Source organism: Carcharodon carcharias, chromosome 5 (assembly GCF_017639515.1).
Source record: "Carcharodon carcharias isolate sCarCar2 chromosome 5, sCarCar2.pri, whole genome shotgun sequence".
NCBI classification, from domain to species: Eukaryota; Metazoa; Chordata; class Chondrichthyes; order Lamniformes; family Lamnidae; genus Carcharodon; species Carcharodon carcharias.
The window spans coordinates 20,155,325-20,171,338 of NC_054471.1; the positions used below are offsets into that span (position 1 = coordinate 20,155,325).

Sequence of the window (16,014 nt, forward strand, 5' to 3'; positions counted from 1 at the left end):
ATCTCACTGGGGTGTGTTCACATAGACCTCCCCCCTCACTCTCCTGTAACTCACTGGGGTGTGTTCACATAGACCCTCCCCTCACTCTCCTGTAACTCACTGGGGTGTGTTCAATTAGACCCCCCCTCACTCTCCTGTATCTCACTGGAGTGTGTTCACATAGACCCTCCCCTCACTCTCCTGTATCTCACTGGGATGAGTTCACATAGACCCACCACCCCTCACTCTCCTGTATCTCACTGGGATGTGTTCACATAGACCCTTCCTCACTCTCCTGTATCCAGAGAGAGGGAGGCCTTTCAGAATCTCAGTGCAGAAGAGGCCCTTCAGCCCATCGATTCTGCATTGACAAGTGAGAAACACTTGACCGACTTACCTAATCCCATTTACCAGCACTTGGCCCATAGCCTTGAATGTTATGATGTGCCAAGTGCTCATCCAGATACCACCCTCCCAGGCATCGCATTCCAGACCTTCACCACCCTCTGGGTAAAAAAACCTTTTCCTCACATCCCCCCTAAACCTCCTGCCCCTCACCTTGAACTCATGCCCCCTTGTGACTGACCCTTCAACTAAGGGGAACAGCTGCTCCCTATCCACCCTGTCCATGCCCCTCAATCTTGTACACCTCGATCAGGTCCCCCTCAGTCTTCTCTGCTCCAACGAAAGCAACCCAATCTATCCAACCTCTTCATAATTTAAATGTTTCATCCCAGGCAACATCCTGGTGAATCTCCTCTGCACCCCCTTCAGTGCAATCACATCCTTCCTATAATGCAGCCACCAGAACTGCACGCAGTACTCCATCTGTGGCCTCACCAAGGTTCTATACAACTCCAACATGACCTCTCTACTTTTGTAATCTATGCCTCGATTGATAACGGCAAGTGTCCCATATGCCTTTTTCACCACCCCACTAACATGCCCCTCCGTCTTCAGAGATCTATGGACTCACACGCCAAGGTCCCTTTGTTCCTCCAAACTTCCTAGTGTCATGCTGTTCATTGAATACTTCCTTGTCAAATTATTCCTTCCAAAGTGTATCACCTTACACTTTTCAGGGTTAAATTCCACCTGCCACTTATCTGCCCATTTGACCATCTCGTCTATATCTTCCTGTAGCCCAAGACGCTCAGCCTCATTGTTAAACCACCCAATCTTTGTGTCATCCGCAAACTACTAATCCTGCCCCCCACATAGTCATCTATGTTGTTTATATCAATGATGAATAATAGGGGACCCAGCACAGATCCCTGTGCTACGCCACTGGACACTGGCTTCCAGTCACTAAAGCATCCTTCTGTCATCACCCTCTGTCTCCTACAACTAAGCCAATTTTGAATCCACCTTATCACATTACCCAGTATCCCATGTGCATTTGCCTTCTTTATAAGTTTCCCATGTGGGACCTTGTCAAAGGCTTTGCTGAAATCCATATAAACTACATCAACTGCACTATCCTCATCTACACACCTGGTCATCTCCTCAAAAAATTCAGTCAAATTTGTTAGGCATGACCTCCCTCTGACAAAGCCATGCTGACTATCCCTGAACAAACCTTGCCTCTCCAAGTGGAGATGGATTCTCTCCTTCAGAATTTTCTCCAATAGTTTCCCTTCCACTGACGTGAAACTCACTGGTCTGTAGTTCCCTGGCTTATCTCTACAACCCTTCTGAAATAGCAGAACCACATTAGCTGTTCTCCAGTCCTCTGGCACCTCCCCTGTGGCCAGAGAGGAATTAAAAATTTGGGTCAGAGCCCCTGTGATCTCCTCCCTTGTCTCCCTCAGCAGTCTGGGACACAAATCATCCGGACCTGGAGATTTGTCCACTTTTAAGCCTGCCAACACCTCCAATACCTTGTCACGTGCTATATCAATTTGCTCAAGAACCTCAGTCTCTCTCCCAGAGTTCGATACCTTCGTCCTCATTCTCTTGGGTGAAGATGGATGTGAAGTATTTGTTCAACACTCTACCGATGTCCTCTGGCTCCACCCATAGATTTCCATAACGGACCAAGGGGGCACTTACTCTTTCCCTGGTTATCCTCTTCCCATTGACATACTTATAGAATACCTTGGGATTTTCCCTACTTTTACCAGCCAGAGCTTTCTCATAACCCCTCTTTGCTCTCCGAATTGCTTTCTTAAGCTCCACCCTGCACTTTCTGTACTCCACTACACCCATCCAAGCACCCACAGGTATGCACTCACAGTCAGAGGCCCGAGTGATCTTTCCCTCCTGACCTCAGCCCCTCCCCTTATATCCAAATTAAGTCCTGTTAACTCTAAGGCCAGAATATAAAACCTGGAAATCTGAACTCGACCTCGTATAATTACTTATAATTCCTACCCCAGTTACTCCATATCAATCCTCCCTAACTGGCCAGTGGTTTCAGATCAGCCACAGGAAGAGTTAAGAGATTGATAGACTCATGAAAATCGTCCAGTCCATCAGTCTGCTGAATTGCAGAGATTAACCTATAGATAAACACAAATAAAATACAACAAATTATGGAGAAATTGTGTAATCAAAGCATGGAAAAGAACCTATATGATCATTGTTACTATCTATGGGATTTCTACAACTTGGTTCTCACATTTCCCAATACCACAACATAAATGTCAAAAATACTAAAATACTACCATGGCTAGAAAGCATTTTGGGATAGGCTGGAAGACACGACATAAACACACGATCTTACTTTACCAAAGAACACTATACTTTGCGATGAACTATGCTGCCCTGTTAAAATTAAAGTCAGATAATAAACTGCATTTCATAGCTCAGTAACAAGCTGTATTCATTCAGTCAAACACTTTTCTCAAATCTTACCCTCTATCCAGAAAGAGATATCTCGCCCTAGCCCCCCACCCCACATACGAGTGCACACACCACCGCCCCCAGACATCCACCCCCCCAAAGACATTCCCCCCACATACCCCGACTCCCCCCCACAGACATTCCACACATGCGCGCACCCCGACCCCACACACAGACACGCACCCGGCTTGACCCCTTTAGGCAGAGGCACCACCATCCTCTCTTGCGCAATGAGGGAGGAGCAACAAATGCTGGTTTTGCTGCCATATTCACATCCCATCAATTAATAAAAACGAGAGCCACTGCAATATTTGGGGACTATAGTGTGCTTGTGTCCCTTAGAGTCTGAATAAGTACAGGAGAGAGAGAGAAAGGAATAGAAGGATGTGACGTTGTTCGATTACTGTGGTAGGAAACTGATTGGAGCATAAACCCCAGCAGAAGTAGAGCTGAATGCTGTGTGTGTGCTGTCATTCCAACATAATACTAGGCTAGGGTTCATTCCTAACATCTATCGAATGGTTCCTGCTGGAATTCGAGATCTTGGATGATCTTCATAAGGGGACAGTGGGTGAAGCACTCCACAGTTGAGCAAACTGTCAGAAATCCCTGTTCAGGCTGCTATGTGGAAAGGCTAGCTGGGTATGCAATAGATCCCTATCAGTCAGCAGCATCCAATGCACCTGCACACACACAGACTGAACCAAACCCTTCACCATATAGAGCCCCAGCATGTTACCCACAGCAACTGTCACCATACAGAATCACAGTTGCATATTACACACTGCTGTCTATACCAATCTCACCATCACCATAAAGAACCACTCACCATATATGCCTACAGCAGCATGTAGCCCCCACTATCTATACCAGTCCAGTCCATAGGAAATCACAACAGAATGTTATCCCACTGCCTGTACCAATCTCACGCTCATCATATGTTATCCTCCCACCCCCAGCCACCTGGCTTCACCAAACCAGTCACCATATAGGACCACTGTCTGTACAATTCTGTGTTAGCATATAGAACCACAGCAGCAGGTTCCACTTCACTGTCTACAGGAACCACATCACCATATAGAACTATAGCAGCATGATATTTTTATTCTTTCACAGGGATGTGGGCTTCACTGGCTGGGCCAGCATTTATTGTACGTCCCCACTTGCCCTTGAGAAGGTGGTGGTGAGCTGCCTTCTTGAACCGCTGCAGTCCATGTGGTGTGGGTACACCCACAGTGCTGTTACAAAGGGAGTTCCAGGATTTTGATCCAATGATACTGAAGGAACGGCGATATGTTTCCAAGTCAGGGGAACTTGCAGGTGGTTAGACTTTCTCTTGTTGGAGATGGTCATTGCCTGACACTTGTGTGGTGCAAATGTTACTTGCCACTTCCAGCCCAAGCCTGGATATTGTCCAGGTCTTGCTGCATTTGGACATGGACTGCTTCAGTATCTGAGGAGTTGTGAATGGTGCTGAACATTGTGCAATCATCAGCGAACATCCCCACTTCTGACCTTATGATGGAAGGAAGGTCATTGGTGAAGCAGCTGAAGATGGTTTGGCCGAGGACACTGCCCTGAAGAACTGCTGCAGTGATGTCCTAGAGCTGAGATGACTGACCTCCAACAACCACAACCACCTTCCTTTGTGCTCGGTATGACACCAACCAGCAGAGAGTTTTCCCCCTGATTCCCATTGACTCCAGTTTTGTTCGGGCTCCTTGATGCCGCACTCGGTCAAATGCTGCCTTGATGTCAAGGGCAGTCACTCTCACCTCACCTTGGGAGTTCAGCTCTTTTGTCCAAGTAATGACATTAGGAGCTGAGTGGCCCTGGCAGAATTCAAGCTAGACGTCAGTGAGCAGGTTATTGCTAAGCAAGTGCCACTTTATAGCACTGTTGATGACCCCTTCCATTACTTTACTGATGATGGAGAGTAGACTGATAGGACAGTAACTGGCCGGGTTGGATTTGTCCTGCTTCTTGTGTACAGGACATACCTGGGCAATTTTCCACATAGCTGGGTAGATGTCAGTGTTGTAGCTGTACTGGAACAGCTTGGCTACGGGCATGGCAAGTTCTGGAGCACAAGTCTACAGTATTATTGCCGGAATATTGTCAGGGCCCATAGCCTTTGCAGTATCCACTGCCTTCAGCTGTTTCTTGATATCACTTTTGCACTGATGCGATGGGTTCCCTCATCATGGAGGATGGGGGTTTGCGGCACTGCCACCTCCAGTGAGTTCTTTAATGGGCTACCACCATTCAAGGCTGGATCTGAAGTGTTGGTTGTGGGACCCCCCACCACCATGTAGAACGACCAGCAGCATGTATGCCAATCTCACCATCATTATAACACCAGAACAGTATTTGACCTCTACAGTCTATATGAACCCCACCATAAGCAAATATAACCCCAAGAGCATGCTACCACCACCCACCCACCACCACCCTCACCTAGTCACACAACCCACACTGTCCATACTCAAATCATAGCCGCTTTGGGCCACTCCTGTCCCTCAGTCCGACCCCCTCTCCCTCAGTCTGACCCCCTCTCCCTCAGTCTGACCCCTCTCCCTGTCCCTCTCCCTGTCCCTCTCCCTCAGTCCGACCCCCTCTCCCTCAGTCCGACCCCCTCTCCCTCAGTCCGACCCCCTCTCCCTGTCCCTCTCCCTCAGTCCGACCCCCTCTCCCTGTCCCTCTCCCTCAGTCCGACCCCCTCTCCCTGTCCCTCTCCCTCAGTCCGACCCCCTCTCCCTCAGTCCGACCCCCTCTCCCTCAGTCCGACCCCCTCTCCCTGTCCCTCTCCCTCAGTCCGACCCCCTCTCCCTGTCCCTCTCCCTCGGTCCGACCCCCTCTCCCTCGGTCCGATCCCCCCTCCCTCGGTCCGACCCCCTCTCCCTGTCCCTCTCCCTCGGTCCGAACCCCCCTCCCTCGGTCCGAACCCCCCTCCCTCGGTCCGAACCCCCCTCCCTCGGTCCGATCCCCCCTCCCTCGGTCCGATCCCCCCTCCCTGTCCTTCTCCCTCTCCCTCGGTCCGATCCCCCCTCCCTCGGTCCGATCCCCCCTCCCTCGGTCCGATCCCCCCTCCCTCGGTCCGATCCCCCCTCCCTCGGTCCGATCCCCCCTCCCTCGGTCCGATCCCCCCTCCCTCGGTCCGATCCCCCCTCCCTCGGTCCGATACCCCCCTCCCTCGGTCCGACCCCCTCTCCCTCTGTCTGACCCCCTCTCCCTCGGTCTGACCCCCTCTCCCTGTCCCTCTCCCTCGGTCTGACCCCCTCTCCCTCGGTCTGACCCCCTCTCCCTCGGTCTGACCCCCTCTCCCTCGGTCTGACCCCCTCTCCCTCGGTCTGACCCCCTCTCCCTGAACCCCGCCCTCGGTCCGATCCCCCCGCCCTGTCCCTCTCCCTCTCCCTCGGTCCGATCCCCCCGCCCTGTCCCTCGGTCCGACCCCCTGTCCCTCGGTCCGACCCCCTGTCCCTCGGTCCGACCCCCTCTCCCTCGGTCCGACCCCCTCTCCCTCGGTCCGACCCCCTCTCCCTCGGTCCGACCCCCTCTCCCTCGGTCCGACCCCCTCTCCCTCGGTCCGACCCCCTCTCCCTCGGTCCGACCCCCTCTCCCTGTCCCTCTCCCTCGGTCCGACCCCCCCTCCCTCGGTCCGACCCCCCCTCCCTCGGTCCGATCCCCCCTCCCTCGGTCCGATCCCCCCTCCCTCGGTCCGATCCCCCCTCCCTCGGTCCGATCCCCCCTCCCTCGGTCCGATCCCCCCTCCCTCGGTCCGATCCCCCCTCCCTCGGTCCGATCCCCCCTCCCTCGGTCCGATCCCCCCTCCCTCGGTCCGATCCCCTCTCTCTCGGTCCGATCCCCTCTCCCTGAACCTCACCCTCGGTCCGATCCCCTCTCCCTCGGTCCGATCCCCTCTCCCTCGGTCCGATCCCCTCTCCCTCGGTCCGATCCCCTCTCCCTCGGTCCGATCCCCTCTCCCTCGGTCCGATCCCCTCTCCCTCGGTCCGATCCCCTCTCCCTCGGTCCGATCCCCTCTCCCTCGGTCCGATCCCTCAGTCTGACGCCCCCCTCTCTCCCTCAGTCTGACCCCCCCTCTCTCCCTCAGTCTGACCCCCCCCTCTCTCCCTCAGTCTGATCCCCCTCTCTCCCTCAGTCTGACCCCCCCCTCTCTCCCTCAGTCTGATCCTCTCTCCCTCAGTCTGACCCCCCCCTCTCTCCCTCAGTCTGACCCGCCCTCTCTCCCTCAGTCTGACCCCCCCCCTCTCCCTCAGTCTGACCCCCCCCTCTCTCCCTCAGTCTGATCCTCTCTCCCTCAGTCTGACCCCCCCCTCTCTCCCTCAGTCTGATCCCCCCTCTCTCCCTCAGTCTGATCCTCTCTCCCTCAGTCTGATCCTCTCTCCCTCAGTCTGATCCTCTCTCCCTCAGTCTGACCCCCCCTCTCTCCCTCAGTCTGATCCCCCCTCTCTCCCTCAGTCTGACCCCCCCTCTCTCCCTCAGTCTGATCCTCTCTCCCTCAGTCTGATCCTCTCTCCCTCAGTCTGACCCCCCCTCTCTCCCTCAGTCTGATCCCCCCTCTCTCCCTCAGTCTGATCCTCTCTCCCTCAGTCTGATCCTCTCTCCCTCAGTCTGATCCCCCCTCTCTCCCTCAGTCTGACCCCCCCTCTCTCCCTCAGTCTGATCCTCTCTCCCTCAGTCTGATCCCCCCTCTCTCCCTCAGTCTGATCCCCCCTCTCTCCCTCAGTCTGACCCCCCCCTCTCTCCCTCAGTCTGACCCCCCCCTCTCTCCCTCAGTCTGACCCCCCCCTCTCTCCCTCAGTCTGACCCCCCCCCTCTCCCTCAGTCTGACCCCCCCCTCTCTCCCTCAGTCTGATCCTCTCTCCCTCAGTCTGACCCCCCCCTCTCTCCCTCAGTCTGATCCCCCCTCTCTCCCTCAGTCTGATCCTCTCTCTCTCCCTCAGTCTGATCCTCTCTCCCTCAGTCTGATCCCCCCTCTCTCCCTCAGTCTGACCCCCCCCTCTCTCCCTCAGTCTGACCCCCCCCTCTCTCCCTCAGTCTGATCCTCTCTCTCTCCCTCAGTCTGATCCCCCCTCTCTCCCTCAGTCTGATCCCCCCTCTCTCCCTCAGTCTGACCCCCCCCCTCTCCCTCAGTCTGACCCCCCCCCTCTCCCTCAGTCTGACCCCCCCCTCTCTCCCTCAGTCTGATCCTCTCTCCCTCAGTCTGATCCCCCCTCTCTCCCTCAGTCTGATCCTCTCTCTCTCCCTCAGTCTGATCCTCTCTCCCTCAGTCTGATCCCCCCTCTCTCCCTCAGTCTGACCCCCCCCTCTCTCCCTCAGTCTGACCCCCCCCTCTCTCCCTCAGTCTGACCCCCCCTCTCTCCCTCAGTCTGACCCCCCCCTCTCTCCCTCAGTCTGACCCCCCCCTCTCTCCCTCAGTCTGACCCCCCCTCTCTCCCTCAGTCTGATCCTCTCTCCCTCAGTCTGACCCCCCCCTCTCTCCCTCAGTCTGACCCCCCCTCTCTCCCTCAGTCTGATCCTCTCTCTCTCCCTCAGTCTGATCCTCTCTCCCTCAGTCTGATCCCCCCTCTCTCCCTCAGTCTGACCCCCCCCCTCTCTCCCTCAGTCTGATCCTCTCTCCCTCAGTCTGACCCCCCCCCTCCCTCAGTCTGACCCCCCCCTCCCTCAGTCTGACCCCCCCCCTCTCTCCCTCAGTCTGATCCTCTCTCCCTCAGTCTGATCCTCTCTCCCTCAGTCTGATCCTCTCTCCCTCAGTCTGATCCTCTCTCCCTCAGTCTGACCCCCCCTCTCTCCCTCAGTCTGATCCTCTCTCCCTCAGTCTGATCCTCTCTCCCTCAGTCTGACCCCCCCTCTCTCCCTCAGTCTGATCCTCTCTCCCTCAGTCTGATCCTCTCTCCCTCAGTCTGATCCTCTCTCCCTCAGTCTGATCCTCTCTCCCTCAGTCTGACCCCCCCTCTCTCCCTCAGTCTGATCCTCTCTCCCTCAGTCTGATCCTCTCTCCCTCAGTCTGATCCTCTCTCCCTCAGTCTGATCCTCTCTCCCTCAGTCTGACCCCCCCTCTCTCCCTCAGTCTGATCCTCTCTCCCTCAGTCTGATCCTCTCTCCCTCAGTCTGATCCTCTCTCCCTCAGTCTGATCCCCCCTCTCTCCCTCAGTCTGACCCCCCCTCTCTCCCTCAGTCTGACCCCCCCCTCTCTCCCTCAGTCTGATCCTCTCTCCCTCAGTCTGACCCCCCCTCTCTCCCTCAGTCTGACCCCCCCTCTCTCCCTCAGTCTGACCCCCCCTCCCTCAGTCTGACCCCCCCTCTCTCCCTCAGTCTGATCCTCTCTCCCTCAGTCTGACCTCCCCTCTCTCCCTCAGTCTGACCTCCCCTCTCTCCCTCAGTCTGACCCCCCCTCTCTCCCTCAGTCTGATCCTCTCTCCCTCAGTCTGACCCCCCTCTCTCCCTCAGTCTGACCCCCCCTCTCTCCCTCAGTCTGACCCCCCCTCTCTCCCTCAGTCTGACCCCCCCTCTCTCCCTCAGTCTGACCCCCCCTCTCTCCCTCAGTCTGACCCCCCCTCTCTCCCTCAGTCTGACCCCCCCTCTCTCCCTCAGTCTGATCCTCTCTCCCTCAGTCTGATCCTCTCTCCCTCAGTCTGACCCCCCCTCTCTCCCTCAGTCTGACCCCCCCTCTCTCCCTCAGTCTGATCCTCTCTCCCTCAGTCTGACCCCCCCTCTCTCCCTCAGTCTGATCCCCCCCTCTCTCCCTCAGTCTGACCCCACCTCTCTCCCTCAGTCTGATCCTCTCTCCCTCAGTCTGATCCTCTCTCCCTCAGTCTGATCCCCCCTCTCTCCCTCAGTCTGATCCTCTCTCCCTCAGTCTGATCCTCTCTCCCTCAGTCTGATCCCCCCCTCTCTCCCTCAGTCTGATCCCCCCTCTCTCCCTCAGTCTGATCCCCCCTCTCTCCCTCAGTCTGATCCTCTCTCCCTCAGTCTGATCCCTCTCTCCCTCAGTCTGATCCCCCCTCTCTCCCTCAGTCTGATCCCCCCTCTCTCCCTCAGTCTGATCCTCTCTCCTCAGTCTGATCCTCTCTCCCTCAGTCTGATCCTCTCTCCCTCAGTCTGATCCCCTCTCTCCCTCAGTCTGATCCTCTCTCCCTCAGTCTGATCCTCTCTCCCTCAGTCTGATCCTCTCTCCCTCAGTCTGATCCTCTCTCCCTCAGTCTGATCCTCTCTCCCTCAGTCTGATCCCCCCTCTCTCCCTCAGTCTGATCCCCCCTCTCTCCCTCAGTCTGACCCCCCTCTCTCCCTCAGTCTGATCCCCCCCTCTCTCCCTCAGTCTGATCCCCCCCTCTCTCCCTCAGTCTGATCCCCCCCTCTCTCCCTCAGTCTGATCCCCCCTCTCTCCCTCAGTCTGATCCCCCCTCTCTCCCTCAGTCTGATCCTCTCTCCCTCAGTCTGATCCTCTCTCCCCCAGTCTGACCCCCCCCTCTCCCTCAGTCTGATCCTCTCTCCCTCAGTCTGACCCCCCCCTCTCTCCCTCAGTCTGATCCTCTCTCCCTCAGTCTGACCCCCCCTCTCTCCCTCAGTCTGATCCTCTCTCCCTCAGTCTGATCCTCTCTCCCTCAGTCTGACCCCCCCCCCTCTCTCCCTCAGTCTGACCCCCCCTCTCTCCCTCAGTCTGACCCCCCCTCTCTCCCTCAGTCTGACCCCCCCCTCTCCCTCAGTCTGACCCCCCCCTCTCCCTCAGTCTGACCCCCCCTCTCTCCCTCAGTCTGATCCTCTCTCCCTCAGTCTGATCCTCTCTCCCTCAGTCTGATCCTCTCTCCCTCAGTCTGATCCTCTCTCCCTCAGTCTGATCCTCTCTCCCTCAGTCTGATCCTCTCTCCCTCAGTCTGATCCTCTCTCCCTCAGTCTGATCCTCTCTCCCTCAGTCTGACCCCCCCCTCTCTCCCTCAGTCTGACCCCCCCTCTCTCCCTCAGTCTGACCCCCCCTCTCTCCCTCAGTCTGACCCCCCCTCTCTCCCTCAGTCTGACCCCCCCTCTCTCCCTCAGTCTGACCCCCCCTCTCTCCCTCAGTCTGATCCTCTCTCCCTCAGTCTGATCCTCTCTCCCTCAGTCTGATCCTCTCTCCCTCAGTCTGATCCTCTCTCCCTCAGTCTGATCCCCCCCTCTCTCCCTCAGTCTGATCCCCCCCTCTCTCCCTCAGTCTGATCCCCCCCTCTCTCCCTCAGTCTGATCCCCTCTCTCCCTCAGTCTGATCCTCTCTCCCTCAGTCTGATCCTCTCTCCCTCAGTCTGATCCTCTCTCCCTCAGTCTGATCCTCTCTCCCTCAGTCTGATCCTCTCTCCCTCAGTCTGACCCCCCCCCTCTCTCCCTCAGTCTGATCCTCTCTCCCTCAGTCTGACCCCCCCCTCTCTCCCTCAGTCTGATCCTCTCTCCCTCAGTCTGATCCTCTCTCCCTCAGTCTGATCCTCCCTCCCTCAGTCTGACCCCCCCCCTCTCTCCCTCAGTCTGATCCTCTCTCCCTCAGTCTGACCCCCCCTCTCTCCCTCAGTCTGATCCTCTCTCCCTCAGTCTGATCCTCTCTCCCTCAGTCTGATCCTCTCTCCCTCAGTCTGATCCTCTCTCCCTCAGTCTGACCCCCCCCTCTCTCCCTCAGTCTGATCCTCTCTCCCTCAGTCTGACCCCCCCCCTCTCTCCCTCAGTCTGATCCTCTCTCCCTCAGTCTGATCCTCTCTCCCTCAGTCTGACCCCCCCCTCTCTCCCTCAGTCTGATCCTCTCTCCCTCAGTCTGACCCCCCCTCTCTCCCTCAGTCTGATCCTCTCTCCCTCAGTCTGATCCTCTCTCCCTCAGTCTGATCCTCTCTCCCTCAGTCTGATCCTCTCTCCCTCAGTCTGACCCCCCCCTCTCTCCCTCAGTCTGATCCTCTCTCCCTCAGTCTGATCCTCTCTCCCTCAGTCTGACCCCCCCTCTCTCCCTCAGTCTGATCCCCCCTCTCTCCCTCAGTCTGACCCCCCCCTCTCTCCCTCAGTCTGACCCCCCCCTCTCTCCCTCAGTCTGATCCCCCCTCTCTCCCTCAGTCTGATCCCCCCTCTCTCCCTCAGTCTGACCCCCCCCTCTCTCCCTCAGTCTGACCCCCCCCTCTCTCCCTCAGTCTGACCCCCCCCTCTCTCCCTCAGTCTGACCCCCCCCTCTCTCCCTCAGTCTGACCCCCCCCTCTCTCCCTCAGTCTGACCCCCCCCTCTCTCCCTCAGTCTGACCCCCCCCTCTCTCCCTCAGTCTGACCCCCCCCTCTCTCCCTCAGTCTGACCCCCCCCTCTCTCCCTCAGTCTGACCCCCCCCTCTCTCCCTCAGTCTGACCCCCCCCTCTCTCCCTCAGTCTGACCCCCCCCTCTCTCCCTCAGTCTGATCCTCTCTCCCTCAGTCTGATCCTCTCTCCCTCAGTCTGACCCCCCCTCTCTCCCTCAGTCTGATCCTCTCTCCCTCAGTCTGACCCCCCCCCTCTCTCCCTCAGTCTGACCCCCCCCTCTCTCCCTCAGTCTGATCCTCTCTCCCTCAGTCTGACCCCCCCCCTCTCTCCCTCAGTCTGATCCTCTCTCCCTCAGTCTGACCCCCCCTCTCTCCCTCAGTCTGACCCCCCCTCTCTCCCTCAGTCTGACCCCCCCTCTCTCCCTCAGTCTGACCCCCCCTCTCTCCCTCAGTCTGACCCCCCCTCTCTCCCTCAGTCTGACCCCCCCTCTCTCCCTCAGTCTGACCCCCCCTCTCTCCCTCAGTCTGACCCCCCCTCTCTCCCTCAGTCTGACCCCCCCTCTCTCCCTCAGTCTGACCCCCCCTCTCTCCCTCAGTCTGACCCCCCCTCTCTCCCTCAGTCTGACCCCCCCTCTCTCCCTCAGTCTGACCCCCCCTCTCTCCCTCAGTCTGACCCCCCCTCTCTCCCTCAGTCTGACCCCCCCTCTCTCCCTCAGTCTGACCCCCCCTCTCTCCCTCAGTCTGATCCCCCCTCTCTCCCTCAGTCTGATCCTCTCTCCCTCAGTCTGATCCCCCCTCTCTCCCTCAGTCTGATCCCCCCTCTCTCCCTCAGTCTGATCCCCCCTCTCTCCCTCAGTCTGATCCCCCCTCTCTCCCTCAGTCTGATCCCCCCTCTCTCCCTCAGTCTGATCCCCCCTCTCTCCCTCAGTCTGATCCCCCCTCTCTCCCTCAGTCTGATCCCCCCTCTCTCCCTCAGTCTGATCCCCCCCCTCTCTCCCTCAGTCTGATCCTCTCTCCCTCAGTCTGATCCCCCCTCTCTCCCTCAGTCTGACCCCCCCTCTCTCCCTCAGTCTGATCCCCCCTCTCTCCCTCAGTCTGATCCCCCCTCTCTCCCTCAGTCTGATCCCCCCTCTCTCCCTCAGTCTGATCCCCCCTCTCTCCCTCAGTCTGATCCCCCCTCTCTCCCTCAGTCTGATCCCCCCTCTCTCCCTCAGTCTGATCCCCCCCTCTCTCCCTCAGTCTGATCCCCCCCTCTCTCCCTCAGTCTGATCCCCCCTCTCTCCCTCAGTCTGATCCCCCCTCTCTCCCTCAGTCTGATCCCCCCTCTCTCCCTCAGTCTGATCCTCTCTCCCTCAGTCTGACCCCCCCTCTCTCCCTCAGTCTGATCCTCTCTCCCTCAGTCTGACCCCCCCTCTCTCCCTCAGTCTGATCCTCTCTCCCTCAGTCTGATCCTCTCTCCCTCAGTCTGATCCCTCTCTCCCTCAGTCTGATCCCCCCTCTCTCCCTCAGTCTGATCCCCCCTCTCTCCCTCAGTCTGATCCCCCCTCTCTCCCTCAGTCTGATCCCCCCTCTCTCCCTCAGTCTGATCCCCCCTCTCTCCCTCAGTCTGATCCCCCCTCTCTCCCTCAGTCTGATCCCCCCTCTCTCCCTCAGTCTGATCCCCCCTCTCTCCCTCAGTCTGATCCCCCCTCTCTCCCTCAGTCTGATCCCCCCTCTCTCCCTCAGTCTGATCCCCCCTCTCTCCCTCAGTCTGACCCCCCCCTCTCTCCCTCAGTCTGATCCTCTCTCCCTCAGTCTGATCCCCCCTCTCTCCCTCAGTCTGATCCCCCCTCTCTCCCTCAGTCTGATCCCCCCTCTCTCCCTCAGTCTGATCCCCCCTCTCTCCCTCAGTCTGATCCTCTCTCCCTCAGTCTGATCCTCTCTCCCTCAGTCTGATCCCCCCTCTCTCCCTCAGTCTGATCCCCCCTCTCTCCCTCAGTCTGATCCCCCCCTCTCTCCCTCAGTCTGATCCCCCCTCTCTCCCTCAGTCTGATCCCCCCTCTCTCCCTCAGTCTGATCCCCCCTCTCTCCCTCAGTCTGACCCCCCCTCTCTCCCTCAGTCTGACCCCCCCCTCTCTCCCTCAGTCTGATCCCCCCTCTCTCCCTCAGTCTGATCCCCCTCTCTCCCTCAGTCTGATCCCCCCTCTCTCCCTCAGTCTGACCCCCCCTCTCTCCCTCAGTCTGACCCCCCCCTCTCTCCCTCAGTCTGATCCCCCCCTCTCTCCCTCAGTCTGATCCTCTCTCCCTCAGTCTGATCCTCTCTCCCTCAGTCTGATCCTCTCTCCCTCAGTCTGACCCCCCCCTCTCTCCCTCAGTCTGACCCCCCCCTCTCTCCCTCAGTCTGATCCTCTCTCCCTCAGTCTGATCCCCCCTCTCTCCCTCAGTCTGATCCCCCCTCTCTCCCTCAGTCTGATCCTCTCTCCCTCAGTCTGATCCTCTCTCCCTCAGTCTGATCCTCTCTCCCTCAGTCTGATCCTCTCTCCCTCAGTCTGATCCCCCCCCTCTCTCCCTCAGTCTGATCCTCTCTCCCTCAGTCTGACCCCCTCCTGAAGTTTGGGATTTATTTTTATGGATGATCTGAAGTGTTGATCACTCTTACCTTCTTCATGATGCCGGTCTTTCTCTTGCTGAAAGTTGTGTACCTCCTCAGTTTGTTATCGATGAATTCCATTTTGATCTTTACTCTGCCCCTGGTTTTCTTGCCGGGTTTGAGGCCGGCTCCAGCTGCCGACCCAGCTCCAGCTCCGGCCCCGGCCGCCGCGGCTCCATATCCGCCTACAGCCGCCGCCAAGCCGCCGCCGCCGCCCTCCAGGCCCGCTTCATGGCCGCTCACCCCGGCGAGACCCGCAGCCGCTGCCGCCTCCAGCTCCGACAGTCTCCGCTTGGCTCCCCTCCTATCGACCGGGGCCGGAGTGACCACCATCTCCTCCTCGTCATCCGTGCTGGGCTCCGAGCCGCTGTAGGGAGTGGAAAGGTGAGACTCCCGATCCCTGGCCAGGAGAAGGGCAGCTCCTGGAGGAGGAGCGGGTGGAGGTTGAGGGGCTGCCGGCTGGAGGCTGCCCGCCGGCGGGGACGAGGAGCTACTGCTCTCGGGGGGAGCGGCCGCAGCTCCAGCCGGACTCTGGAGCATGGCTCCCGGTTCAGAGAGTCCCGGACTATCCTGGACCGTCTCTCCCTATCCCGGGTTATCCCCGTCTCCCAATCGCAGGCTATCCTGTCTCCGGTTCCGCTCTATCCCTCTCCAGGTCCTTAACCCAAATTCTCCCTCCCTCCCTACCCCAGTCTATCCCAGTCCCAGTCTTTCCTCCTCTCTCCCCCCCAATCTATCCCAATCCCAGTCTTTCCTCCTCTCTCCCCCCCAGTCTATCCCAATCCCAGTCTTTCCTCCCCCAAATCTATCCCAATCCCAGTCTATCCCAATCCCAGTCTATACTCCTCTCTGTCCCCCAGTCTATCCCAATCCCAGTCTATCCCCCTCTCTGTCCCCCAGTGTATCCCAATCCCAGTCTATGCTCCTCTCTGTCCCCCAGTGTATCCCAATCCCAGTCTATCCCCCTCTCTGTCCCCCAGTCTATCCCAATCCCAGTCTATCCCCCTCTCTGTCCCCCAGTCTATCCCAATCCCAGTCTATCCCCCTCTCTGTCCCCCAGTCTATCCCAATCCCAGTCTATCCCCCTCCCTCTCCCAGTCTATCCTAATCCCAGTCTATCCCCCTCCCTCTCTATCCCAGTTTATCCCAATCTATCCCCCTCCCTCTCTATCCCAGTCTATCCCAATCCCTCTATCCCAGTCTCTCTCCCGGTCCCTATGCCAGTCAAACCCCCCTCCTACTCTCCTCCCCCCACCCCCCCCCCCCCCCCCCCCCAGTCCCTGTCCCTCTATATCCTTCTCTCCAGGCC

The 16,014-nt window shown here is 58.0% G+C and overlaps 1 protein-coding gene across 1 annotated transcript in view; it reads right to left on the reverse strand.

Annotated features, from left to right (window-relative positions):
• LOC121278120 (serum response factor-like) overlaps nucleotides 1-15,363 on the reverse strand; it is a 140,598-nt gene extending 125,235 nt beyond the window's left edge. Inside the window, exon 1 of the mRNA XM_041188208.1 lies at nucleotides 14,715-15,363. Coding sequence (XP_041044142.1) covers nucleotides 14,715-15,245 — 531 coding nt within the window. The 5' untranslated portion in view covers nucleotides 15,246-15,363. The remainder of the gene's footprint in view (nucleotides 1-14,714) is intronic.
• Nucleotides 15,364-16,014: the final 651 nt, after the last annotated feature.